This window comes from Cloeon dipterum, chromosome 4 (genome assembly GCF_949628265.1).
Source record: "Cloeon dipterum chromosome 4, ieCloDipt1.1, whole genome shotgun sequence".
Taxonomy (NCBI): Eukaryota; Metazoa; Arthropoda; class Insecta; order Ephemeroptera; family Baetidae; genus Cloeon; species Cloeon dipterum.
The window spans coordinates 1,265,159-1,292,311 of NC_088789.1; the positions used below are offsets into that span (position 1 = coordinate 1,265,159).

At 40.0% G+C, this 27,153-nt stretch overlaps 1 protein-coding gene across 1 annotated transcript; it reads left to right on the top strand.

The window, feature by feature from the left end:
- Positions 1-17,827: 17,827 nt before the first annotated feature.
- On the top strand, positions 17,828-25,506 carry LOC135943928 (protein argonaute-2-like). Its single transcript, XM_065490598.1, has 17 exons — positions 17,828-17,992; positions 20,629-20,823; positions 20,880-20,985; positions 21,512-21,720; positions 21,773-21,906; positions 22,374-22,541; positions 22,597-22,687; positions 22,743-22,890; positions 22,949-23,068; positions 23,252-23,496; positions 23,627-23,811; positions 23,867-24,044; positions 24,106-24,196; positions 24,321-24,521; positions 24,581-24,817; positions 24,874-25,061; positions 25,124-25,506. Exons 1-17 carry the CDS (start codon positions 17,844-17,846, stop codon positions 25,230-25,232), a joined length of 2,754 nt encoding a protein of 917 aa, XP_065346670.1. The 5' UTR covers positions 17,828-17,843; the 3' UTR covers positions 25,233-25,506.
- The last annotated feature ends 1,647 nt before the right edge of the window (positions 25,507-27,153 follow it).

A 27,153-nucleotide genomic window follows, 5' to 3' on the forward strand; every position in this document is an offset into this window, starting at 1 on the left:
TTCGAAGTGCCAAATTTCGGAAAAAAACAAAATTTTAAAAAACTCAATATAGCTTTTTCCTTCAAAATTTTGTGTTGTTAAATACAAACACAATTTAATTTAAAAAATATTTTTTGCTCACAAGGAAACTAATAATATAATTGCACAACCGCATCGCGCGACAGTAAAAAATATTTTTCATGCCACAAACTTTGTCTAGCCGATTTTTAAATTGAAGCAGCGTGGCTTATTGTTAATTACTTAAAGACGTGCGCCTCATAATTATTCGCCTGAATGAGAGCGATTTGCTTATTTTAGCAGAAATATTTTAAGGAAAGGAACTCGAATGCGAGTTAAAAAAAACTCTCCTTACCATTTTTGTTGCGTTTGCAGCGGGAGAGATAAACACGTAGCGAGCTGGTCGAGTGCGAAAACACGACTGTGACGCTTCTTGTTTTTAGGGGAGGATCCTGGGGCCACTTTTCTGTGCGCGCATGGCGAGTGCGAGTTTTTATGTTGCCAGCAGGTAGTAAATCTGGCGGACTCAAACGCTTCCGAAATAAACGACAGTTAAAATACCTTTTACGTAATTTTAACAATATATGTTCATCATTGCTCAAACAAGAAATATTTTGAATATTTTTACACCAAACATAATTTTCAGCTCTGCACCAGCAGGCGCCAAATAAAATGAATTATTTGTCGAGGGGAGCAACATACAGGCTAAATGAATTGTGTAAAATTCCAAAATATTTTTAAATTGAGGCAAAATCAGATAGTTATTTTTTCAATAATAATTCTTTAAAGTTGAGCGAGCCCGTTTTCCAGATTTGGGTATAACTTTTTTCCTGCCGTCTTTTTATTATTTTTTTGTATAATTAGGAAAGATGATATTTTAAAGGCGCCGCAATAAATTCACCCCGAATTATTCAGCGGACTTAATCATTAGAATGTCACTAAAGTTAATCTAATTTACTATTTTTTTCCACACTGGGTGGTCTTTGCAGCTCAGAGAAAGAGATTTACGAGACAAGCTGAGCGTAAAATACGCTCATTCCATCTACTCGTTAGGGTGCGCAAGGTCATGCAGTTTGAGGGAAATAAAAGACTATTATATATACTGTCCATCGAAAGAATGTCGAGGGCGAGAATAAAGTTCAGAAGAGGGAAAAGAGGCAGGTGGCATGAATGGGGAGCGAGCCAGAAATCGGGTAAGAGGATTGTGGCTCGCGCGGGTTTAATAAAATAAACGCGTTTCAAATAATCTTAGTTGTCTGACCGCATTTTCAGTATGAAAACACGCATGTGTTTTGTTTAAAAAATACATCACATTTTAATCATGACGATACAGATTTTCGATAATTAAATCATATGTGTACACTTTTTATTTCCGATTAAAATCATTTTTATCATAAATTGAAGCTAAAATTTAAATTTTCATTGGTTATAATATTAGTTTGACTCGCACCAAAAGAATAAAATCAGCTCGGGAAAACTGTTAAGTTCACCAAGAAAATGTTTTAGAAAACTAAGTTGACTAGAGCAGTTTTGCAGTTCCTAATTTCATAAACTTGATGATACTGCCATTTTCTACCATTTTCCTCAACCAAAATGGCCTGACCTTGAAGAAAGCCCAACGAAAACCCAGAACTTTATGCTTGATTTTGAAACTGCCAGCTTTTGGATCCGTGTATTCCAAGCTCCAAACTCAAGTGACGTCAATATAACGTCTTATTGACGTCACTTTAAGGTTTGGAGCTCGGAATACGGATCCAAAACTGTCAGTTTTTAAAATGCAATAGAAATAATTTCAAGTGAATTTTCTGGGAAAATTTGTTGGTCGTGATATAATAATATCAATATATGATCCCATTGTGACGGATATTAAAAGTGACGTCAATTTGACGTCACCCGGGTGATATTATTTGATATCAATATGATGTCACATTGGTGATATTGTAGTGTACCGCGCCCCTTCGCGCGTGTTCTAGGCGCATGCGTGTGACACTGCCTATCTTGTGTTTTGTGCCGTGTGCATTTTGGTGGGCCCCTTAATATCTTTTTTCTTGCAGGGAAGGAATCGTTCAAGGCGACTGCAGTCAGTCTTGCCAACACACTCACGGGCGTCCAGTTTCAGATCATAGTGAAGTTAAGTAGCTACAATATTCTTGTCAGATGTTTGATTTCAGAAAGATACGCTTGCGAGGAATTTGATGGTATGGAGCTATTTTTGTTAGACAGCATAAAAAACCGATGTATTTTCTAACGTATTGGAATGGTTTGCGGACAATGATCTTATAGGAGCCTGCTAACTCCTATAGTGTGCTCGTCTACTTTAGGTTGCAGAGGGATTGATGGTAGAGAAGAAAAACACGGCGCTTTTGCAGAACTCGTATATTCACATATGGCGCGCACATTGGTGTGATGCAAGATGCAAGGGCAGGGGTGCTTTAAGGAGGTGGGGGATGAGGGTGCTAGGGGATAACTTAATTCTTTTATTAGGGGAGGCAGAAGACTACCCTCTCAAAAGACGACAGGCACAGTAAGGGGTTAACGTGGAGAACGAGGAGGAGCTAGACGCAGGAGGAGAAAGGACCATATAAAAACCCGAACAAGGACTGCCAAATGCCAAAAGCTTTAGGCAGCGTGCCAAAGCCACACATTGGCGAGGCAAGCAAGGTAGACAAGTTATTTGATTATTTACATTCACATTTGAGCTCAGGAATTTATATCATTAATACATTCTGAATATTGAATTTAATATGGTGCCTAATTACATATAAATCTTGTATCGCGAATTATTCACATTTAATGACTGAAAATGGTGATGAATTGACTTTGAAAAGATCACTGAACGTTTGTTTAACACTTAATTAGGTTTATGATTCACTTATGGTTCAATTTATTTGGAAAACTGTTATAGGAGACGAGAAACACACGCTTGGCGGTTTTGTTTTTTTACATCGAATGCACACGACACGAATTTTGTGGAATTATCACTGTGCACTAGCGACTGCAGCTGGATGGTGGCGCCGCGCTGTGGTTACCCCTACAATATACAAAATTATTGATTAATAACATCGTATGTATACATATTTGCTTTAGGACAAAAAAAAATCAAAACCAGAAATTCTGTACAATTTTCATTTAACAAATCTGAAATTGAAAACACAAAAATCCTGTTCGTCATTATTGAGGAAGGAAACTTGCCTGCCTCTATTCCAGCCTGCGCCTGCGGTTAAACTCGGCCCAGTTCGCAGGTTTGTCAGACGGACCGGCCATGGAGGTTGTCTTGCTCAAGTCCTCAGCTCGCCTTTTTAGTGAATGACCGGTAACATGCTGGCTGTAGAGGTTAAATTCACCCTTTACAAATTTTTTTCCGCAATAGTGGCAGTCGGCCCCGTTGAAGAACTTGTTGGTGATGGAGAAGATGCTGCAACAACACAATATATAGACAGTCAAAGGAAAAATGATTAAATGTATGTAATCGAACATGTATAATGTATAGAAACGAATATATATTATTTATCTATTTTAAAACCTCAGCACTTCTCGTGGGCTATATGAGCGGACAATAAGGAGTAGAATATCTTTGGCTAACCTTCGAGGTTTCTAATTATAACGTTTAAGTCCGCTGCAAACTACAAAAACCATATCCTACAGAGCCATTTGAACATATCGAGTTGCTTAATTAATGCCAGCCTGTTGGCTAGCATTGTTATAAGGCATTCTCAGGAGTGTCAATGCAGTAAGAGATATTTGAGCAGTTCGGGGGGATCTAATGCTATAGGTACCCAATGTCAGACGAGATGTTAAAAAGTGGTTAGTTTAGTGGCTCGAAAAACTCAAATGGTTCAACGGGCTGGGACGAGGCGCACCAGCACCTACTCGCCACTTTTGCTGATTTGCATTAGCACACCTTTCCAGCGGCTGTTTGGACAACTATATGTAGCGGTTCAATTATATAGACCTTGGTGCGGGGAGGCGAAATGATGGCCACACTGGGCCACTCAAGCACCATGTTATCCGCTCGACGGTGTTATTGGGACCTGGGACCCAATGAGCTTGTAGTGCCTCCACCTGATGGTGTTAACCTGTACGCTGAAGTTCACCTGTGCGACCATGTGCACTGCAAGTTTTGTGATAAAAGTGAGTATTCCCATGCAATATATCAGCCGAGCGTTAAGCAGCTACGTGTTAACGCTCGCAAGGCCAGTGAAATTCAGTGCTTCTCGCACGCCCGTAAGAAAACTTTTAATATCTTAAACTTTGCACGCAGTGAGTTAAAGTTCAAATATCAATGACTATTTATTAATTGCAGTACGCTGACCTTGCCTGTATTATTCCTGGAGTAATTAATATTGTAATCGCCTCTTAAACTGACTCGACCCGTTTTACCGGGGTAAGAATTGTTTTATTAATATATATTTTATTGCTGTGATGTTAATTATATTCGATTTACCTTTTATATTTTAATGTGTTAATTTATGCTTTAATTACTTTACAATTATATTAATTTTACTTTATAAATATCTGAGATTCTTAATTGTATTACGCATTATTGACATTTTTTTCCTGAATTCTTATGTAATCCCAGTTCAATCTTGAGGCAACAATAAAATCTGGTATCCAAACCATTTGAGGGAATTTGACTCTTCTTTTCCCCATAAGCTCATTATAGTCAACGGTAAGTGCTGCGCTCAGTGATTTAATTTAATTTAATTTATAAAAAACATTTTTCTTCTCTGACATACATATGAGCATAGGCAGACACTCTGAATCGTTCAAATACTGCAGGGTTCGCCAATTTTGAATTACGCCAAAATGCTTTAAAATTTGGTCAAACTGATGAAAGAGTCAATCAAAACCGCAACAAGACTTACCGGGCCATCTCATCGTCGTTCACGGTCAAGATGACATTATTTTCTGTTGATTGCTTGTCATCTTTCTCCACACCAGCTGTCACAGTAGCAGACCGAATGGAGGAAACCTTATCTGCACACAAACATTACTTATTTTTTAATTTATTCAGTTATGAAAAAGTATAATGCACATTTATTGTCTTGGTTTTAGACAAAATTGGTAAAATAAAATTTTAACACAAGCTAAGGACCTATTTTAATTATTGCGAAAAGATTCAGTTCAATTAACTGCGCTCAATCAAACCAATAAAAAACATAATTTTCATCAATTGGTGTAATACCCTTGTCTTCTACTTAAAATTAAAGACCGTCTTTGACGATAGGTTTCTGAGCACACCAATCGATTTTTGAGAGTCGAATCATAGGTAAAGTGGATATTTTTCCGACCAAAACGTCGAGCGCAATGTGCGAAGCACATGTATAACTTTTTCCCGCCAAAATAATACGAATGCGAGAACTACGCATGCGTTAGAGCTGGCACACGCCAACTACCAGCTTCTTCGCTGCTAACGGCTGACGTGACGCCTCTCCTCGGCCACACCAGCTCTGACGCATGCGCAGTAGTTTAAGTTAGTGAAAGCAGTGGGAGCCGACCAATGAGATCGTGCGAAATCGTCGCGCCAGTGTCTGGTTCTGGTGGCAGTGGGATTGTCGTTACTTCCGTTGGCAGGTGGCACCATCGTGGCGCTTGCGGGCAGCTAAAATATCGTTTTTGTTGATATAGTCGTAATTATCATGTTGGTATCTAACTTTAAATATTGTCATGTTGGTCAAACCGTTTTTACAATAAACCAGATTAAGATTACTTCCCAAGCCCAAGCTAACCGGGTGTCTTTCACTAACCCTCTCTTACCCAAAGGCGGCCAAGGGCCGCGTGGCCGGCCGTGGGCCGCCCCATGTATAATGCCTACTCAACCACCAACGGCCCGCAGTCATATCATTTGTGAAGTGGATTTCTCCAACACCATTTGGTTTGCAAGCTTGGTTCCATTTAAAACGTATAGTTTAACTCGTGCAATTTCGTTTGACACCAATTTCGGGGTGGGCGGCTTCAGTAATCCTGACACAGAGCCACCGGTGCAATAACTCATTTTAACATGGGGTTGGAAGATTACGACGGCCGAGATGTGCGTATACCTCTTGTGCACAACTACTCTTAATATTAAGGACGCAGTTCTCAAATAATCGTATAAAGGAACACATTTTGTTATGCCGGGTAAAAGTTCTACTTGTGCTACGCACGTATAGCGCTGCACTTTTTGGTCGGATCCAATTTACCTAATTCAACCCTCAAGAATCGATTGGTGTGCTCAGAAACTTGATCAAAGATGGTCTTTAAAAGGAAAGTGGAACATACTTTTTTCTTTCTTCTTTTTTCTGTACTTCTTGCGTTTATATGGCCTTTTTATCTCAGCCAATGCCGGTAAAACTGGTCTTTTGTCGAGCTCGGACACAGCGTATCTAAATGGCTTCTCTGGGGTTGACTTCTGGGCAGTCGTAGTGTGCTCGCCAGTGCCATGCTTGTTGTCATTGAAAGTTGAATATCTACTGGGCGCCTGGATTATTTCTTGTCTGTACTCTTTTGTGGAGTAGCCAAGCGCCGGAGTTGGAGGTGGATACGGAGGTGGCTGAGTAAACTGCTGCTGGTAACGGTACTGGCTATAGGGCCGAATTTCCCGTTGGCCATGAAGGCCATTGCTGTGATAATTGCTACCGTTGTCCCAACCCCAGTAGCTTTGCTGGGTTAGTGCGGGATAACAGTACGAAGACCGCATATCGTCACTAACCTCTGAAATAAATTTAGCGTCAGCATCAGGTGTATACTTTTATCGCATTTATTATATTTAATCCTTTCCCTTCAAACGTTAAACCAAATTGTTGTTGTGTTTATTTTGTTAATAATTTTAAAACGGAGCGGCCAGCACTATATATGATTATGCATGACCTTGGAAGAATAATTTACAGAAGTGCCCTATTATGACTAAAAAAGACGTAGTTGGCGTGAGCATGAATTGCAAGACATTTTTTAAACATCATTAACATCAACAACTTAATGTCGAGCTTATAACAATTTTTAAATCGTGTGCAGAGGTGTTTATTTGACGTGCCAACAACAAAAAGCAATTTAGCAAAAAAGAAACTACAGCAAAAAACATACATACATACATACACACATTTATATATATATTGAAAAAATATGAGCACAACAAAAATAGAAGGATCGATCGATGAAATTTGCTTAGCCTAGACGAATTACCTGGGTCTTGGCAAACATCGTCCGCATAAGCCTGGCTCTTTTGGCCAACTTGTTGCATGCAATACGTAAACCGGTTTCTCTGAAGGTGAGTTAACCTGAGGATCAGAGAGCAAGTTTTCATATTTAACTCACTAGCATAGATGGAATTGGCAAAAAAATTAGAAACAGAAATTACAAAAGCTGATGAAGAGTCAAGTTATTATTAATTTTATTTTAACTTGGCATGGTAAGATTTAATAGGAATCCTGAATTGTAGCAAGAAGATCATACCGATCCATGTTCTTGTGATTCGGCAAAATCGCAGGCCCGGATGACGAGGTGATGGTCGATGGTGGTCTGTTAGAGGGCAACGGCTCGCGGACGGCCTGCGAGCGTGGATCTCGCTGAGATGCTGGAGCGGTTGAATAACCGAGCTATAAAATGCAAGTATGGAAAAAATTAATTTATGGAAATCTTAAAAGTTATAATATGGTGTTAAATGAATTGTAATAATTAGAGAACATGTGAAAAATTAAGTTTCAAGAGATAAACACAAACAAACTTAAGATTTGGTTAGAGAAATGGTAGTAGTTTTTCCCAAATGATTTTAGTAAACTGCGCATATGCTAAGTGGAGTTTTGTGTAAAAGTGGCGCGGCGGCCAATCAAATGCACCAGCTCTCTTGGCCAATATCAGCGTCCATCTTTCTAGAGAGAATGATTTGCCCACGACTATCGCTCCAACACTGTACTGTACAGTACAATGTAGGAGAATGCTGCTTAAGGGGTGTATTTTTCGTAAACAAACACTCGGCGAATTCACGAAAATGGAGACCGGCTCCGCGGCTTGCTAAACTGTGATTTATGACGCGACTTTCAATTTCAGGCTGTAAAATGTTTGGAAGAACTGGTGATGGCCTCTCAGCGGCAGAAGGAGCGCAGCCGGAAACCCGAAATGCCTTCCTCGACGTCGGATAGCACACCATCGAGCACGGTGCCGGACACCGAGCCGCCAGAAAAGCCCTCCTCAACTTGCTTGACGCCACAGCTGCTGGACAGATGCAGAGATTAGCATAGCCCCTAAACGTTTTGCAAACTATATAGACCACTTCTATTTGTTAATACTCGATAACTATGCCAAAGGTACGCGTTCTGGTAAATAACGGATATGAAACTAATTGATAAAAATTAAATTTGCAGCATATAGCGAAGCGGCTTGAAAATGTGTATAGCGAGGGGTTTTCGGCGCGCTTTCTGTGCTGTGTGGTACAGCACTTTTCCCGAAGTGCCTCCTTCTCGCTCACCTGCGTTTCGCATACCAGACCACTCGAGCTCACAAACAGATCCATCTCAAGACCGTTTAAGATCATTTTGCTGACGATATATGAATTTTTTGTCCAAATCCACGAAACTGATCTAAAAGAAATTAGTAAATTTGAGAAAAATTAAAGCCCGTTTTTCAGGGTGCATCGATCTATTCACCGGCAGGGGTGGCAGGTTCAGTCCGGGTTGCAGAGCATCTTCTGGGCTCGAGCACCCCTGATCGGTCTTGCCTGCTTCCTCCTAGACATGTGCGTGCGTGCGTGTGTGTGTGTGTGTGTGTGTGTTCCACCTCCACCTCGAAGGCAAAGGCAACCCCTCACAAACGCACACACACAGTCGGGTCACAGCGGCTGGGGCGCACTCGACACAGACACACCACAGTATAGGCTGTTCCGGCCGCTGCCCGCTGCTTCCGCTGGCTATGATTATCAATATTGCGGACTGCTTTTCATAATATTTTCTCGGGCGAGTTGAACAGGGTGCCAGCGAATATTTCTCGCGAATATCACTCCTTCTTCGGCACCGAGGCACAATTCCCGAACTGTCGAGGGATGAAAAAATCGCTCCTGAAGACTTTGCAGACGTGCGACTCGCGAGCAGGCAGCGATGTGTGGTGCGTGTGTGCCCTGCGAAGGAAATTTGTTGAAACAGTCTGCTCTCTCCGGTCTCTGGTAGTGGGGTGTCGCAGTGGCAGGCTGCAAGTTGGCTTCTGGCGGTGGCGCTGCGTCACGCTCTGCACACTGGCACTGCATTATTCGCATTCTGGTCGTGAGTTCTGACGCACACGCCGAACCCTCCAGCGCACTATAGGCACCCGCACCCTATACTGCATGCACGCACCTAATTGGTACACTATTAGGCTAGCAACTTTGCACTTCGCACCTGCCACCTGCCTGTCACTCCTTTTCTTATCAACTCTGTGGCGTGGGCCATCTCTACGCTGTGCCAATCTGGCTTTTTGGTCTTTGTTCCCGACTTTTTTGACAACATTCCAAATACATTATTAAATTACCATTACATAACAGTTTAAGCAAAGTTGCAAGTTTTCTGAAATTCGTGAGACGCGCAAACAAAAATATGTAAAACATTAAAGAAAAAATATTAATCAGAGCTCAGTGCACTTTCGCGCTCTTTTAAGGAGGTAAATCAACCGGTTTTTATTTAGTACACACGCAGAATACAAAAAAATGAAAATAAATTTAAACTTATCAAGATTTACGAGTAAATTTGTTATAAAAAATTAAATTTACGGTTGTAAAAACATAAATAAACAAGACTAGTTGAATATCTCTATTTTTAATATCAAATAAACAACCGGTTTCAAAAGGTATTTCCTGGGGTTTACAGTTGTCTCTACTAGTTGCTGCTCCGCCCACAACGGCGCAACGAGCAACCGGATTAGCACCAGCTGGAAGAAAATATTATGTTTTTCACCGCACTATTCTGCCGAAATTCGATGCATACAAAAATAGCCTTTTAATAAACATTCCATTTTTTTGTATATTCTTTGGATTCATAAAGAAAAGAAGCGGTTTTTTTTGAATATTTCGTGAAATTCTTTCATCAGAGTTTTGAGGAAGTATACCGGTTGCGCAGATGAAGATGCAATCAATCGTCAATCACACCAACACCACTGGCGGACACCGCCATTTTTACAGACGGGAAACCTTTCCCCTCTCTCGGCTATGCGGCGCAGAGTGCAAGCGGCAAGCGCCGTGTAGCCGAGACGCCGAGAGTCTGCCTCCCGCCTCCTTACAGTCTGCTCCTGCTGACTGCTGAGTTAGAGAGCTTAATCTCCGTGACCAGATGAAGGCCTCTGAATGAAGAGCACACCCTATCCTCTCACCACGGTGTACAGGATCGTTGGTTTTCATTAAAAAAAATTATATTTGGGATATTTGGTCATTTACTCGTTCTTTATTTCAATGAATGCTTTACAAATACGATTAAAATCTAAATTCTCTATCTCAAAGTTATTATGGATTTTTTTCGATGAAGCTTAAACTTTTGATGAAATCCTTATTCAATATTTTAAAGTCAATCTAATTATTGCTGTTCTGGCTCATGCAATAAAATATAAATATTCTAAGAAATAGCTGTAATGTGTACGAACAAAGTTAAGGTGTCATTTTCTAAAGCATTTTGCTTATAAACTCGAAATTAGTTAAAATCGCACTGAAAATGGGAGGAAAAAAAGAAATGTTTTGGCTTAATATTTCAGCAACAAACTGTTCGTCGATTGACACCATTTAAAGAAATTTGGTATTGGAATTTCATTTGCTAACAACTTTAAGTAGTTTTAACCTCCTCCGAGGTCAAGGTCAGCCGCTGCCCTCTTGATAAATTCATTGCATTCGTTTGAAACTGGCACCAAAATGGAGTTACTTTTTACTCATTCTAAATATGCTACTCGTTTTGAAATCACTTCATTTCTAATCCAAAAAGTGTCTTAAATATTAAATGAAATTATAATATGTGGTGGCTGCACTATATACGCGCCCACTGCTTTATCCTCTTGGCTTTTTGTTAAGAATTCTGCTTTCTTTGTTCAGTGCATGGGTTCTACTCTATATTTTACTGCATGTGCATGGGGTTTGATAAATGGGAAAATTGACTGGACAGAGGAGACTGAAACAAAGCACTTTTCACTCTGAGGCAAGTGGCCCTTGAGTGGGCTGGGTGCCTGTGCGGCCTGGTGCGCCCATGTTATCCGTTCGCGGTGTTATTCGCACCAGGGTTTCAGCATTCGTGCTAGTGCAGTAAGCGCCCTTCCCGGTCCGAGAGGACAGGGATAAAAAGAGCAAAAAAAATAATTTAAATATTCTATCAGCCTATTTTTAAACTTGGCTATGACCGAGGCAAATTTTAATGCTTTCCCATGAACCCCCGCAGCTCAAACATATATGGTCAATGAATCGTGCTGCAGGCAGGGTGCACTCTTTTGTTAGCGCTTGTCTTTGCGTTAAAAGGAGCCCTACACACTGTTGCCGCACTGGCTCCTTACACGACGATGACTCATGAACAATCGTTCCCTGAAAAATCGTTACGCGGAAAAGTGGCACTTCTTGATGATACCACTTTTTCTAATAAGAGTTAAATCCCTTTTTAGGAATCAAATTTAAAAATTATTGTAAACTGTAGATTGCCAAAGATATTTGTTGATATCTTGGTCACCTTGATATGTATTGCAAGTTGCCAATTAGAGCGAATATGAAAGCAATTAAATTGAAGCCCGACTATTCATCCTCTGCAAAACCACTACCCTTAATATACCCTCCCTTGGGACGCAACCCTGATGCTTTACTTCTCCTATTTCCCCCATTTTTAGGGTGTTTACATTTCATGCAGAAAAGTTCCTTGGTAATATATATGTATACCCACTCCATTCAGCCGACCGCCAACTAAATAAATATAAACAGCCGGCGTTCAGGTCTCCCAGCTAACACAAAATAAATAGATTTTCTTCTCTCCCCTGCCGCGATGGCCTGCTCTTTTATTATCCTATTTTTCTTCGCCCTCTCGCATTCCAGAGAATTATTTGTGATTTCCCAACGCACGCAGCGCAACAACAATATCCTTTTCACACAATGCGAGTGACCCTGAGCCAAGCCGCCTCACCAGCAGCGCACAGGGTGGCGAGGTTTCTCTTCCTTTATTGTAAAGTCGCGCCTGAGAAAATCATCTTTCTGCGCCACAATTGCCATCTCGCAATACAGGCTAACAAGAGCTGATCTATAAGTTTTTAAATTTGAATAAAAAAACGTGTTTTGTGACATTCCAAAATTATAGTTTTGAGGCCCGGCCGTGGCCCGGTGGGCCGCCGGCCCCAATTGCTGCACCATTTGATGCGCCTCTCGGTGGTACATGTGTTCGGTTTTGCAAAATCTGATCATTTTGAAGAAAACCTGTGCCTTTTTGAAGTGCCAAATTTCGGAAAAAACGTGTTGTTAAATATAAACGCAATTTAATTTAATTTAAAAATGTTTTTTTGCTTACAAGAAAACTAATAATATAATTGCTCAACCGCATCGCGCGACTGTGGGTGCTCGTATAAGTGGGCTGCGTAAGATAGTCAAACACCTCAACTATTCCTTATATGCGTGCTTTTATTGTCGAAGTGGTGATATCGAAGAGGAATTTGAACTGGAAAATAACATGCATACAATAAATGTCTAGAATTTCACATTTTTCCAACAAAGTAATTTTATGGTATAATTGAAACATTAAAATGCAATAAGGCACACATTAAGAATAAAGTATCATATCAAATAATAATATTAAAAACAACAAGAACAAATTAAGAACTTGTTAATCAGCTTACCCCATACGGGTTCAAATCGTCATTTAAATATCAACACACGCTTAACGTGCCCTCGCGGCCAACAGCTTTACAATCAGAGTGGTGCGATAGCTCAGACGTGAGATCGCTTTGCTATCTAGCCTAAACACTCATGTCGCATCGGCTGCTGCAGGGCTTGTGAATACCATAGCCGCTGCAGCGACGAGTGGGAAGCAAAAGTAACCCGCCGTGCAGGTTGCATACTCTGCACAAGGCGGTCCCCATACGACAATTTAAAAATATTATATCAATGCCTCCACCAACGTTTTCTAACCGATTTTTAAATTGAAGCGTGGCTTATTGTTAATTACTTAAGGACGTGCGCCTCATAATTATTCGCCTGAATGAGAGCGATTTGCTTATTTTAGCAGAAATATATTAAGGAAAGGAACTCGAATGTTTAAAAAATGTTTAAAAAACTCTCCTTACCATTTTTGTTGCGTGTGCAGCGGGAGAGAAAAACACGTAGCGAGCGGGTCGAGGGCGAAAACACGACTGTGACGCTTCTTGCTTTTAGGGGAGGATCCTGGGGCCACTTTTCTGTGCGCGCATGGCGAGTGCGAGTTTTTATGTTGCCAGCAGGTTGTAAATCTGGTGGCCTCAAACGCGCCCGAAATAAATGGTGAAATATCTTTACTATCGCTGCGATGCTCGACAGTTAAAATACCTTTTACGTAATTTTAACAATATATGTTCATCATTGCTCAAACAAGAAATATTTTGAATATTTTTACACCAAACATAATTTTCAGCTCTGCACCAGCAGGCGCCAAATAAAATGAATTATTTGTCGAGGGGAGCAACATACAGGCTAAATGAATTGTGTAAAATTCCAAAATATTTTTAAATTGAGGCAAAATCAGATAGTTATTTTTTCAATAATAATTCTTTAAAGTTGAGCGAGCCCGTTTTCCAGATTTGGGTATAACTTTTTTCCTGCCGTCTTTTTATTATTTTTTTGTATAATTAGGAAAGATGATATTTTAAAGGCGCCGCAATAAATTCACCCCGAATTATTCAGCGGACTTAATCATTAGAATGTCACCTAAGTTAATCTAATTTACTATTTTTTTCCACACTGGGTGGTCTTTGCAGCTCAGAGAAAGAGATTTACGAGACAAGCTGAGCATAAAATACGCTCATTCCATCTACTCGTTAGGGTGCGCAAGGTCATGCAGTTTGAGGGAAATAAAAGACTATTATATAAGACATTTATTAAACACAAATACCGACATATGGGAATTTGTTAGAAATTTTGACTTAGAATCAAATCGTAAATATTTGTTAAACAATGTTAATAATTCAATCACGAATTTGGGGAAAAATGTCACTGGGCTTCCACTCAAAGTTTACCACATTTTTGTTCTTCTTAAAAATCGCAGGAATTTATCTTCTGCTTTGAATTTTGTTGTTGGCTGCATTGAAATTGGAATTTCGTCTATCCGACTTCTGACTAAATATTTGAGGCTTGGCTGGCATCTCAAATTTCCGATATTTCCGTCCTTCGACTTTCTCTCGCGGGTCATTTATTGGGTTGCTGACCACTCGCGGGTCACGTCGGGGTCACCACTGTGGTTACGTGGAAGCGTGACAGAGATGCGTCTTTTGGTAGTGAACGTCTTTTATTCATGTCTCGTGGTTTAGTAATTAAGATCAAGACCAAGATCAGGATCAGGACTGTGAAATTACATAGATAATCAAAAATCACAAATACAATAAACAATTATATAACAATTAAAATATCACTTTCGAAATACAAATAATTATTACAGCTTACCCCGTAATGCGGGTCTTATTAATTCGAGATCAAAGTTTCTAGAACATCCTCGCACTAAAACTCATCCTAGCCGGAGAGAGAATTTTGTGTTGCGACTGCTGTCGTGCGAGGCTTAAGGTGCAGTGGGGGAGAAGGTGCAGTAAGGGTGCGCTGCTTATCGCACACCTTTGTACTGCCACCTCTGGCGATACAGGTTAAATGCAAAGTAGTAGGACAGTAGTGCCGAGAAAGCGCCACAACCGCATTTTCATTATGAATACACGCATGTTGTGTTTAAAAAAATACATCACATTTTAATCATGACGATACAGATTTTAGATAATTAAATCATGTGTACACTTTTTGTTTCCGATTAAAATCAGTTGTATCATAGATTGAAGGTAAAATTTAAATTCTCATTGGTTATATAACCTAGGAAAGGACGTTAGTTTTACATGAATTTGGCCGCAGGGGTTCACGGGAACATCCCCTTTCAACCCCATTGCTATAATTTTTTTGATACAACATTTTTGCTTGCTTCCTCTAAGGGCTTAAAAATATTTTATTGTATCTTAAATTATTTTCTTTCAAAATTTCAACAGAAAAATACTTTTAAATTAAATTTTAATTAATACCAAAGTCCAGAGCATAAAAAATGTTTTACTTTTTCGAGGGGGATGAAGTATTGCAACTTGGCTGGAGGGTAAATGCCAGCGTTTCACGCCTCGGCGGCGTGAACACCATAATGTTCTGTTTTTGCCAACCAATAACTGATCACGTGACCGGATTCGTGAGAATTCCGGTCACAGTAAAGCACCTCTAAATCCTTCAGCTGCTCGAGGGAGGTCGGGTCTAGTTCAATTGTGTTTAGTTTTTGAAAGCCTGATGGTTAAAAATCGAGATATGGAATTGCAAAAAAACGATTTTTGAAAATTTTCTACTTTTTTCCATCTTTCAAGAGCATTTACTCGTGAACAAATATTCTATCTCTATGAAGTTTTCCGCCTGCAAAGTTCGTAATTGTCATGGGACTACTTTTAAACACTTTTTCTAATTTTCAAAAGCAAATTCTAGAATACACTTTGATTTTTTTAATTATTTCAACCTTCTTTTTGTTTAATTTTCAAAATTTTTGGAACTATAATAAAAAACCTCTCTTTTAATAAATTACGTGTTTAACCAAGAATTAACCTCTGCGAAACGTTAAAATATTTTAAGCTAAATCCTATTTGTTAACTAAATGGGAAAAGATTGGATAAAATTACATCCACAAACTTTAATTCCCATAAAAAATATTCAATTTTGTCAAAACGCATATGAACATCTGCAAAAATACCATAAAACCCGCAAAAACAGTGTTTTTGCAATACTGTGGGTTTTTTAGGAAAATACGATTTTTTGCGAATCCTAATAATCCCAAGAACCGGAATCAGTTTTTTTCCAGTTTTTCACACGGAACTGGAAATATTTTATCCGGAACAGGACCGGACAGGATCTTTTCTAAATAGTTGCATGAAACAAGAACAACAATTAACCGGAATAATTTTTTCCGGAACTGGAAAGACGGGATTGGATACGCTTTATTTTATAATGTATGGAAACACACTTTCCGCCTTACTTACAGTTTTCGGCACCCATACTTTTATGGGATAAATATATGGTGCTATGGGGACTGCCTGTCGGCGCACGCAACCTGTACAACAGGTTACTTTTGCTCCCCACTCGCCTCTGCACAAGCCCTGCAGCAGCCGATGCGGCATGAGTATTTTTTGAAATAAAAAATATTTTCCAACGTTTCTACGGCGAATGGCTGAACCGATTTTGGTTTTCAGCACGTGAAAATAAAGCAAATTAATTGAAGAATGTAAAATAGCTAGATTGAGTCTGAAATCGCAGCGGAAATGCCTTAAAACAGCTTCAAACAAACTTTTTCAAGAAAGTCTGTGGTTGCGCCATCTGTTGGCGGCTTCAAACACTTAGGGTTTATGCAACTGCGGTCAATTAATATATAATGTTTGATATTTACAAAATTTACAAATGCTATTATATGTATAGTACGTAAATGGTTTGTCTAATACTTCAAATTAAAGGCCCACTTTGACGAAGATTTTGAGCACACGAATCGATTCCTGAGGGTCGAATTAGGTAAATTTGATATTTTTTCCGACCAAAAAGTTCAGCGTGACGTGCGTAGCACTCGTGGAACCTTTTTTTGCCGCCAAATAATATGAACCTTTTTTGCGCGAACTACGCATGCGTCAGACCTGGTGGGGCGGCCGGCCAGCCGACGAAGATGAAGAGGGGGAAATAAATGTGCTTCGCATCTTGTCAGCAGGCGAGCGGCGAGAGAAAATAATGTGCGTCTGCTGGCCGGCCGCCCCACCAGATCTGACGCATGCGTAGTTCGCGCAAAAAAGGTTCATATTATTTGGCGGCAAAAAAAGGTTCCGCGAGTGCTACGCACGTCACGCTGAACTTTTTGGTCGGTAAAAATATCAAATTTACCTAATTTGACCCTCAGGAATCGATTCGTGTGCTCAAAATTTTCGTCAAAGTGGGCCTTTAAAAATCACCCTAAAAATATTAAAATATGGATAAAACAATGTACCATTGGATGGCGCGCTTTGATTATTGAAAAAAACTCTCAAAAATTATTTATTGTTAGAGAGAGGGTTAAAATATATTATTTATTTGGCGTTGGCGGGCCTGTTGCCAGTTGTGCTGCAACAGTAACGAGAGAGACACGTATATATGTACCGTGTAAGAATTAAGAATAACTAAAGACGAAAGCGGCGTGGCTTTGGCTTTTCCAGCTTGTTTAAAAAGTTTAAATATCCGCCAGTTATGAAGGAATTTGACCTTTTCCCTAGAGTTCGATTTTGCCGCTTGCCGCGCTTTCACATAGGCCCAGCAGCGTTGCCGTTTTCCTTCATTGTTGTGTTGCCGTATAATACACGCCCCCGCCTAGCAGTCCCAGCGCAGAGCCACAGATAGAGAAGAGAGTAACAGAGACCGCAGAGACGAGACATCGTTACCCATCCATCTCTCAGCTCACTTATTTCGTTTAAGTTTTGTCTGAAAAGGTTTACATGGGTGGCAGAGGCAGAGGAAGAGGTGGAGAAAGGGGTCGTCGACGCGGTATGCAAATTTTATTTATTAATGCAAAGGTTTTCAAAATCAAAATGACAACTTCTGGTTAGGCCGCGGCCAGCAAGAGCGAAATGACTCGCAAGAATACCCACCAATTGCTCAATTGCGGATCGGTGACAGACCCGTCCAGGCCGGCGGCATGGGCCCGCCGCAGCCCAGTTTCACACAGGCAGCGGCGCCGCCTCCACAGAGGGCCCACCAGCCTCCAACGCCGAGGGCCAGCAGCCAGCCCCCGATGCCCACCGGGCCACCTCCCAGCCAGACGCCGACGCCCGAGGGCACCAGCAGGTTTGTCTCTTACCGCGAAATGCAGTGTTTATTCAAAAATAGACCCTTTTCCAGTTTACTTGAAGTTGAAAAAAATTTAAATTAAAAAAATCAAATGTATATGAGCAGTTAGCAGTTATTTGCGAGATTGGAGGTCCATTGGACGCGATTTTTCAGCGTTGAAATTTGTAGGTGGCAGTCATATTTGCTTAAAGTACTTGTTAATAGATGATGAAATTCCAAATTTGAAGCTCGGCAATGGGGGCGTTCCCTATTTTTTCGGTATCTCAAAAATACCCAAAAAACGAATTCTGTAAATGAATTGTAAACTGCAACTCTTGACTGCGTTGAGTTATCACCTTGAAACTTTCACTGCCCAACCTAGTTTTTGATCCTGAACAACTTTTGCGTTTACAAAAAATTCGCAGGTCGAAGGTCAAGGTCACCTTTTGCGACCTTTTTTAGAAAATTCAAAATTAAGGGATGATAGCCCCCTACGATTTTTTTGGGGTTCAGGGCTGAAATGTAGCACGTGAAATTCTGCACAAGCACACCAAGTTTCATAGGTGCAATCGCGATAGTTTTGCTGCAATTCGAGTTTGAAGTTTGAAAACCTGCTCGAGGCCGCTTGACCGCGCATGCACTTTGAGCGGCGAGTTCGCCTCTCGTTAGTAAAGTTGATGTTTTTCGCATTTCACTTGCTTAGAAACACTAATGGGGCCTAGGGTAGACCAAGGAAGGTTGAAATCGCCCTTCAGGGTCTGTCCCTGACGTGACCCTGAGATACAAAATTTCGAAAATTTCCAATTTCATCGAGATTGGTGTCTTTTTATAGGTTTTCGCCACTGTACAGCTCAAATTTACAGCCAAAACTGCCGAATGACAATCCTGAAACCAGCTCTTGAAATAATTGTGGTATTAACCATCTATCCAGATGTTAAATATGGTCAAATTTTGAAATCTTTTATTTATGATACGACTCTTCTGTTTTGTACACACAAAGTTCATATTGAGTGTTAAAATTAACGATCGTTTTTATACTAACAAAAGTTAAAAAATGTATATAGAGCAATAACAAATCAATTTTTCTTAAAAAAGTAGAGAAACAAAATTTTTTAGTTTTTAAAATTAGCGTATTTGCCAGTGCATTTAATAACATTTTTCATAGTATTACGCATAAGATCCTTTATTATCAACACATATCATGAACTTTCGTAATATTCATAAATTTAAGATTTCAAAATTTACAGTATTTACACATCACGTCTGGATGAGTGGCTACCACAATTATTTCAAGAGCTGGTTTCAGGATTGTCATTCGGCAGTTTTGGCTGTAAATTTGAGCTGTACAGTGGCGAAAACCTATAAAAAGACACCAATCTCGATGAAATTGGAAATTTTCGAAATTTTGTATCTCAGGGTCACGTCAGGGACAGACCCTGAAGGGCGATTTCAACCTTCCTTGGTCTACCCTAGGCCCCATTAGTGTTTCTAAGCAAGTGAAATGCGAAAAACATCAACTTTACTAACGAGAGGCGAACTCGCCGCTCAAAGTGCATGCGCGGTCAAGCGGCCTCGAGCAGGTTTTCAAACTTCAAACTCGAATTGCAGCAAAACTATCGCGATTGCACCTATGAAACTTGGTGTGCTTGTGCAGAATTTCACGTGCTACATTTCAGCCCTGAACCCCAAAAAAATCGTAGGGGGCTATCATCCCTTAATTTTGAATTTTCTAAAAAAGGTCGCAAAAGGTGACCTTGACCTTCGACCTGCGAATTTTTTGTAAACGCAAAAGTTGTTCAGGATCAAAAACTAGGTTGGGCAGTGAAAGTTTCAAGGTGATAACTCAACGCAGTCAAGAGTTGCAGTTTACAATTCATTTACAGAATTCGTTTTTTGGGTATTTTTGAGATACCGAAAAAATAGGGAACGCCCCCATTGCCGAGCTTCAAATTTGGAATTTCATCATCTATTAACAAGTACTTTAAGCAAATATGACTGCCACCTACAAATTTCAACGCTGAAAAATCGCGTCCAATCGACCTCCAATCTCGCAAATAACTGCTCATATTATTATTCACTACTACAAAATTATTAATTTACAATAACCTTTATGCAGGACTTCGGAAAATGCAAAGTTGTTGTAGAGTAGGCATATTTATGTTACAAAATACCCGTCTAGATCGGCTGATGGACCGTCTGTTTTGCACCTGTAAAAAATTTACGATTTCCTAAAAAAAAATTCCCTTCACAGCACTAGTCAAAATTTATTATTTGGCTTCACATATAGAAAATCTAAAATATCTTAAACATTTATTTTTTTCGACCTGATTTTGAGCAAATTTTATACAAAAAAAAAATCATCATTGAATTATTCAAGTTGAAGGCGGTGTTACTGATAAACCAACATTCCGGGTTTTTCAGGCTGTAATTAACTTTAAAGCTGAGATCAACGTTCTGTCGAGCAATAAACAAATAAAACTAACATATAATTTATTTATCCGTTCGCGGTGTTATTGGGACCCGGGTTTCAGCATTTGAGTTAGTGCAGTGCGCGCCCTTCCCGGTCCGAGAGGACAGGGATAAAAAAAGAGCAAAAAATATTTTAAATTTGGGAATTTGGAATTCTGCTTTAACCTCTGCTTTTTTATTTTCAGTGTTTTGGCAACATGGCAGTTTCCAGCTCGCAATGGAAAAGGAAGTTGCGGCCAAAGAATGAAAGTGGAATCCAATCATTTTCGAATCAGGGTCCAGAACGGCGCGTTGCTCATCATTATAATATACGACGTGGACATGAAATTAATCAGCGAAAGGGACGGCTCGCTGAAGGAATGTCACAAAAAATACTTCAAGTATGTTTTTTAAATAAAAATAAAAGTGAATGTTATTTGTTATTGTGAATTTCCAGGCGTGGAATTCTAGCATTTGGCCATGAGGTGTGGCCCGGAAGGTATCCTGCGTACGACGGCAGCAAGCTTCTCTTCAGCTGCCAACCAAAATTGATTAATGGACAGGTAAACACTGGAAATAGGCAGTGTATTGATATTAACTTGTATTTATTTGTTGAAATACACCTTGAATTTCATTTTTGATGGTGTCAATCGATTGATTCATGCAGGTCGTGCTGAAAATCGTTGGAAATGTGACTGTGTGTTACATAGCATATTCCAAGACAGGAAACCGGAATCTTGTCCTATTCCCATTTGTCACACTGAACCGGTAAATGTGTCCTTCAACCTTCAATCAACTGTACTGCGTGTTGCTGCGGCGTTTTTAGTCGGTGTCGATCTGAGCGTGTGAGGTGCAAGGCCAGCGTTACGTCAGAATGTTATTCTCTCTGTCGTTTGGCCACTGGCGTGCTACTGGCAAATTTATATTTTCGGCACGTCATGTCAAATTGTCCGCGTGATTCGATTATCTAACGTCAGTCAGGAAACAATGGACTCTGTCAAAAATGAAATTAAATATTTTCGATTTCTTTCTTCCGTTCTTAAATAACTGTTGAGTTAGATGATACTGATTAATTTGAACCTCATTCAGGAAACACGAGACGTGAATGTGCGAAATGACGATCGTTTCAATATGAATGGTGAAGCTGAAACTGCCAAACTGCGGATCACAGTGAAAGAGGTGCAAACGGTCCGTCTCAAAGAAATTGGCAGGTTTTTCAACAACAAAAACACGGTTCAGTTCCCCCACCTGGCCATCCAGGCCATCGACGTCATCCTGCGCAACTCCGGCATGACCAGGTTTGCATTGTTATCAATTTTGAGAAAAATATGCATTGATTGGTTTCTGCAGTCTGCTTCAAGTCGGCCGCAGTTTTTATCACCTACCTCGCGACCCAATTGACCTGGGTGACGGGTTTGATCTGTGGCACGGTGTCTTCCAAAGTGCCTCAATTGGCGACAACATGCTCCTACTTAATGTCGACGGTAATTATTTAATAAGAGAATGTGATTTTTCTGTAAATTTAAAATTTAGTTTAACACCAATCGATTCTTAAGGTTCGAATTAAGTTCGTTGTGGTTCACTTTTCCGACCGGGAATTTCGCTTGATGTTTGTAATGCAAGGCGAACGTGTTTTTGGGATTACATTAGGAACATCACGCTGAACTTCCGACCGCCAAACCTAACTCGTATACCTTAGGAATCGATTGGTGTACTCGACAATTTCGTCAAGGACGGACTTCACCAACCTTCCAAGAATAGACTTCCTTTAATTCGATTCAGGAATGAGTCGAAAAACCTTCAAACTCCAAAGAAAAGAGCATCCAACTAATTTGATATATGTTAAAAGAATTACAAAACTGTGTAAAACCGTTATTATGCTAAGCTTGAAGTTATTTCGGTCAAGCAGTCTGTATTTGTACTAACTGAAATTTTTAAACCGCATTTGCAGTTGCCCACAAAGGCTTCCCACGTGAACAGTCGGTACGCGACCTGGTAGCCGATCTGGGAACAAATAATAAGTGGAACCGAAGGCAGCGTTACAACCCTGAGAGAGAATACCAATATGGCTCCAGACACAGCGGGAAAATAGACGGGCAGCTACGCAACTATCTCAAAGGTTTTATTCCCTTGTGGTGAAAACAACACTTTTCCAATGATTATTGAATATTTAGGTCTGAAGGTTGAGTACAAGATCCCGCACTTGGCCAACTCGAAGAGAGTTTATCGGGTGAATGACGTTGTCCAAGCTCCTTCACGCCAAAGGTAAATCCAACTTTCTCTATTTTTCGGCTTTTATTTGATAATATGCCATTCGTAGGTTTTACCTAGATACTCCAAATGGGCAGAAAAGACAGGTTACGGTAGCCGAGTACTATAAAACTGAAAAAAGGTACGAGATCCGGCATCCCCATTGGCCCTGTCTGCACGTAGGAAGCAAGGACAGGAACATCTTTGTGCCCATGGAGGCGAGTAATCCAAGTGTGTCATTCCCTCTTAACTAAACCCCACTTTGACCTCTTTTAGTTGTGCAAAGTTATGCCGAAGCAAGTCTCAATAAAAAAACTGAATGAGGTGCAGACAAGCAATATGGTCAGAGCGGCGGTCACCAAGCCTAAAGATCGCAAAGAGAAGATCATGGAAGCCGTGAGTCTGATTTCATATGATTTGAAGACCACTTTGACGGATTTTCTAAGCACACCAATCGATTCTTGAGGGTCAAATTAGGTAGAGTGGACATTTCTTCCGACCTAAAATCGATTGGTGAGCATGGAAACTTCGTCAAAGACGCTCTTTAAAATATTTAAGACTAATTTTACTGTGGTGCAGTTTGACAGCCTGGATTTGACGAACAGCCTGTGTTTGCGCGAATTCGATATCAAAGTGGAGCCACAGATGACCCAGGTTGAAGGCAGGGTGCTAAACCCACCCGCCCTAAAGTACAGAGCCGACTATCCTGTCAGGGTGAGGAACGGCGCGTGGCGGATGGACTACCAGTTCAAGACGGTTGCCAAGGAAGTGCAGAAATGGGCCATCCTCGACCTCAGCAACCAAAAAGTTTTTAAAAAGTTATCGTAAGTTCTAATCACATATTGATGTTTGCTGCTTTCGTCTTGGGATTATTTTTGACAACTGTAATCAATGTTGATGTAAAGTATCAAAATGTTCTCCAATAAGATACAAAAAATTTTTCCTATTTTAAAGATCACTAAAAGATAAGTTTGTTTCGACTGGTTTGAACGTCCATTTGATTTTCAAAAGAGTGGATTTCTTGAGGGTAAACTGCAACACAGCGAATGAACTGAGAAATTGCCTTGAAGGTCAAGAATATCCTTATGACCTTCTTGTCGTCATCATTCCTGATAGTATTGGTGGAATAGATCCGCACGGTAACAGCAATTTATTCGTAAAAATTATTTTTAATGGAAATTTAATTCTTTGTAGCTGTGGTGAAGCACATTCTTGAGATGAAGAAGAAAATCATAACGCAGTGTTTGAAGTCCGAAACGTTGGAAAAGATATTAGAAAACAATGAAAAGAACCAGTTAATCGTGCCGAATATCCTGCTGAAAATCAATACTAAACTTGACGGCAAGACCCACGCCATTCATGAAAACAGCAGGTACTTTTCTTCCCTCATGAAATTATAAATTTGTATAATAAAACCGTTTGTTTATGTTTAGGTCTCCCTGTTTCAATGACAACGTGATGATCATGGGAGCTGACGTCACGCACCCTCCTCCAGACAGCAAGTCGGTACCTTCTATTGCAGCTGTAAGTTTTATTTTTTAATCGAAAAGCTTTGCAGTTCGTAACATGGTACTATACTGATTTATAACATATGAAAAGCGCAAAATAGAATTTTTGTTCTTAATAATAATAATTTCGATTTGGTCAGGTGACTGCGAGCCATGACAAGGAGGACGTGTTCAAGTTCAGCATGCAGTGGCGGCTGCAGCCTCCAGGCATAGAGATAATTCTGGATATGGAGGACGTCGTGTTGAAACACCTCAAGTTCTTCGCAGCCAAGAACGGTGGGACCTACCCCAGTCGCATCATCTACTACAGAGACGGCGTCGGCGACAGCCAGTTCGAAACAGTACTGACTTTGAATTATACATTTGATGTCATATTTTTCACGGCTGTTTGTCCACAAAGGTTCTTCGCGCTGAACTTACAGCCATTCGTAGGGCGGCAATGAAGATTGGGCTGACTTACATGCCAAGAATCACCTTCCTCGTGGTTCAGAAGCGGCACCACACCAGGTTCTTTCCTAAGGAAGGTGACTCGATGGCTGATAGGAATGGAAACGTGCCTGCTGGTTTCGTGGTGGACAACACCATCACGCACCCGAGGGACATGGACTTCTACCTCGTCAGCCACCAGAGCATCCAGGTATTAATTTCCCAATAAGAAAATGCCCCTCGCGGATTAAAAATCAAAATATTCAGGGCACATCTCGGCCGACCAAGTACAAGATGCTGTACGACGACGCCAACATGAATGAGGACGAGGTGGAGCAGCTCACCTTTAACCTGTGCCACCTGTATGCGAGGTGCAACCGCAGCGTGTCCTACCCAGCGCCAACCTACTATGCCCACCACGCCGCAACCCGCGCCAAAGAATACTACACGGAGGCGTGAGTCTGTTAGTTTTTTTTATCAAAACCCAATTATTAAAAAAAAATAATGTTCTTTGCAGGAAGCTTACCATTGACGTGAAGGATGAGAAGGCTTTGAAGGATGAGAGCGTAAAGTTGAATGACTTAATGAGCAGTTTCACCAAGGACCATCCCATGTTCTTTATTTAGACTGCCATTTATTTCTAGATGGAATTGTTTTTTTCAATTCTTGCAGTTCATTGTTTGAAAACTATAGTACTGGTGACATATTTATTTTTGTTTCGTTAATTCACTGCAGCGCAGTGTCATTTTCTCACCCCTGAGTTGCAGTGTGTTCATATAGTATCAAACTTATCCCAGCAAGGAATTGGATATCCTAAAGAAGATTTACTTTTGAACAGCCTCAGATGTCCTCAGATATCCAATTTCTTGCCGGGTAACACTTTCACCCTCGGCTCTTTAAATCGTTTTTTTATTGGCATTCATAATTGCGTTTTCCGAGCCAATTCGGTTCAATATGAATTTCTTTATTAGTTAAGCCAGGATAATTACAGTTATCATTTGATTTTTTTTTTCAAGATTATTGAATACATTTTTTGTGTTAAAAGCAAAGCCATTTTCATTTGTACAATAAAAATATATGTTTGTACAAAATCTTGTTATTCTTTTTCCACAAAGTCTTGATTCTTCCTCTGCTGGAAGATTATTTTATTTTTTATTAATTTGCGGAATGCGGACTTATAGGCTCTGAACTGCTCTATATCTCGTGATTTGTTCGGCATTTTCCTCATAGTGTTACGCGTCCGGGAAAAAAAAGTAAATATGCATTGTGCGTCAGCGAACAAATGGTACATCTGTCAAAAGGTGAATCGTGCAAATGGTAAATATGCACTTTTGACGCAAAACGATTTTATTCCACCAATCAAAAATTTGGGTCGAATTACATGGGGTGACGTTCAATTTTGCATCACTAGTGACATCTATATTCAAATAAAGGACAATTTTAATTTAGCTTATAGATACTGACAAAAGGTGTAATTTGGGTAATTTGCAAAAATCTGAAAAAGGAGAAAAGCAACAAATTTTTGTCCAGGGATCAATGGATTTTGAAGAAAATTTTTTTTGCACAAACTTAGCCTTAATTGACCGAGAAAATAGTTGAGAAAACTCTGACTTTCTAATTTTTTCGGGTGTTTGAAGGTCAAAATCTGGGAATTTTGAATACTTTGTAACTTTGCTCAGGGTGGTTCTAGAACAAAAAATAAAGAACCGTTTAGCTCGTCTCAACAAGGCAGTCAACTTTTATATTGATCTTAAAGTGGTAGGTCAAAGGTCAAGGTCATAAAATTGATTTTTAATTTAAAACTTGAATTTGAAATTGAAAATAATGAAATTTTTTATTTTTTTCATAGCCATTTTGTGGAGTACAAAAAAATTTAGTTAAAAACTTTAAAATTTGGAATGGCGTTTTTTTCACTAAAGGGGTACGAGACCCACTAACCCCCATTTAACCCCCTCAATAACGGGAAATTTAGAATTTTTTCGTCTGTTTCAACACATATTGGCACGACGTTGACGAGTAATTGCCCTCTTTAAACCCATTCAGCTACTTAGTTCACTCAAAAACTAGTCAAACGGTACGTATTTTTTGTAAATAGGACCACTACAACCCGAGATTTGGGTGGCACAAAGTTCCAGAGGTAGAAAAAAAAGCAGAAATTGGGGTTGGTGAGGTAGGTGATCACCCCAAAACCCGTTGGCTGTCTAGGAGAGGTTTAGACGAGCCAAATGGTGTGCAATTTTTGCAATTCTGATGGCTCAAACCCGAGATTTGGTGATGCGTTTTATTTGATAAAAGAGGTTAGTTGCGACACAATTTATCAGAGTGCTTCTTGGATAATGCACGAAAACTGCAATTTATTTTTGATAATGTATTGTCAACAGATGCCGCAACCTCAAATTAAAATCGCTATTTTAATATAAGGGACGAAAAAGACGGGTTCCTGAGTCTCGTATTTTGTTCCAAGTAAAAAATCGACAGACGAGTCCACTTTTTATCTTCTCGACCTTATTTCATTAAGTCCACATCAACAATAATCAGGACATTTAA

Excerpts from the sequence above, each read along its gene's own strand:
- LOC135943928 (XM_065490598.1), top strand. The coding sequence starts at position 17,844 with ATGGGCCCGCCGCAGCCCAGTTTCACACAGGCAGCGGCGCCGCCTCCA. Across the intron at positions 20,986-21,511 it reads CAAAATTGATTAATGGACAG|GAAACACGAGACGTGAATGT; the intron begins GTAAACACTGGA and ends AACCTCATTCAG. Across the intron at positions 22,542-22,596 it reads GCTACGCAACTATCTCAAAG|GTCTGAAGGTTGAGTACAAG; the intron begins GTTTTATTCCCT and ends TTGAATATTTAG.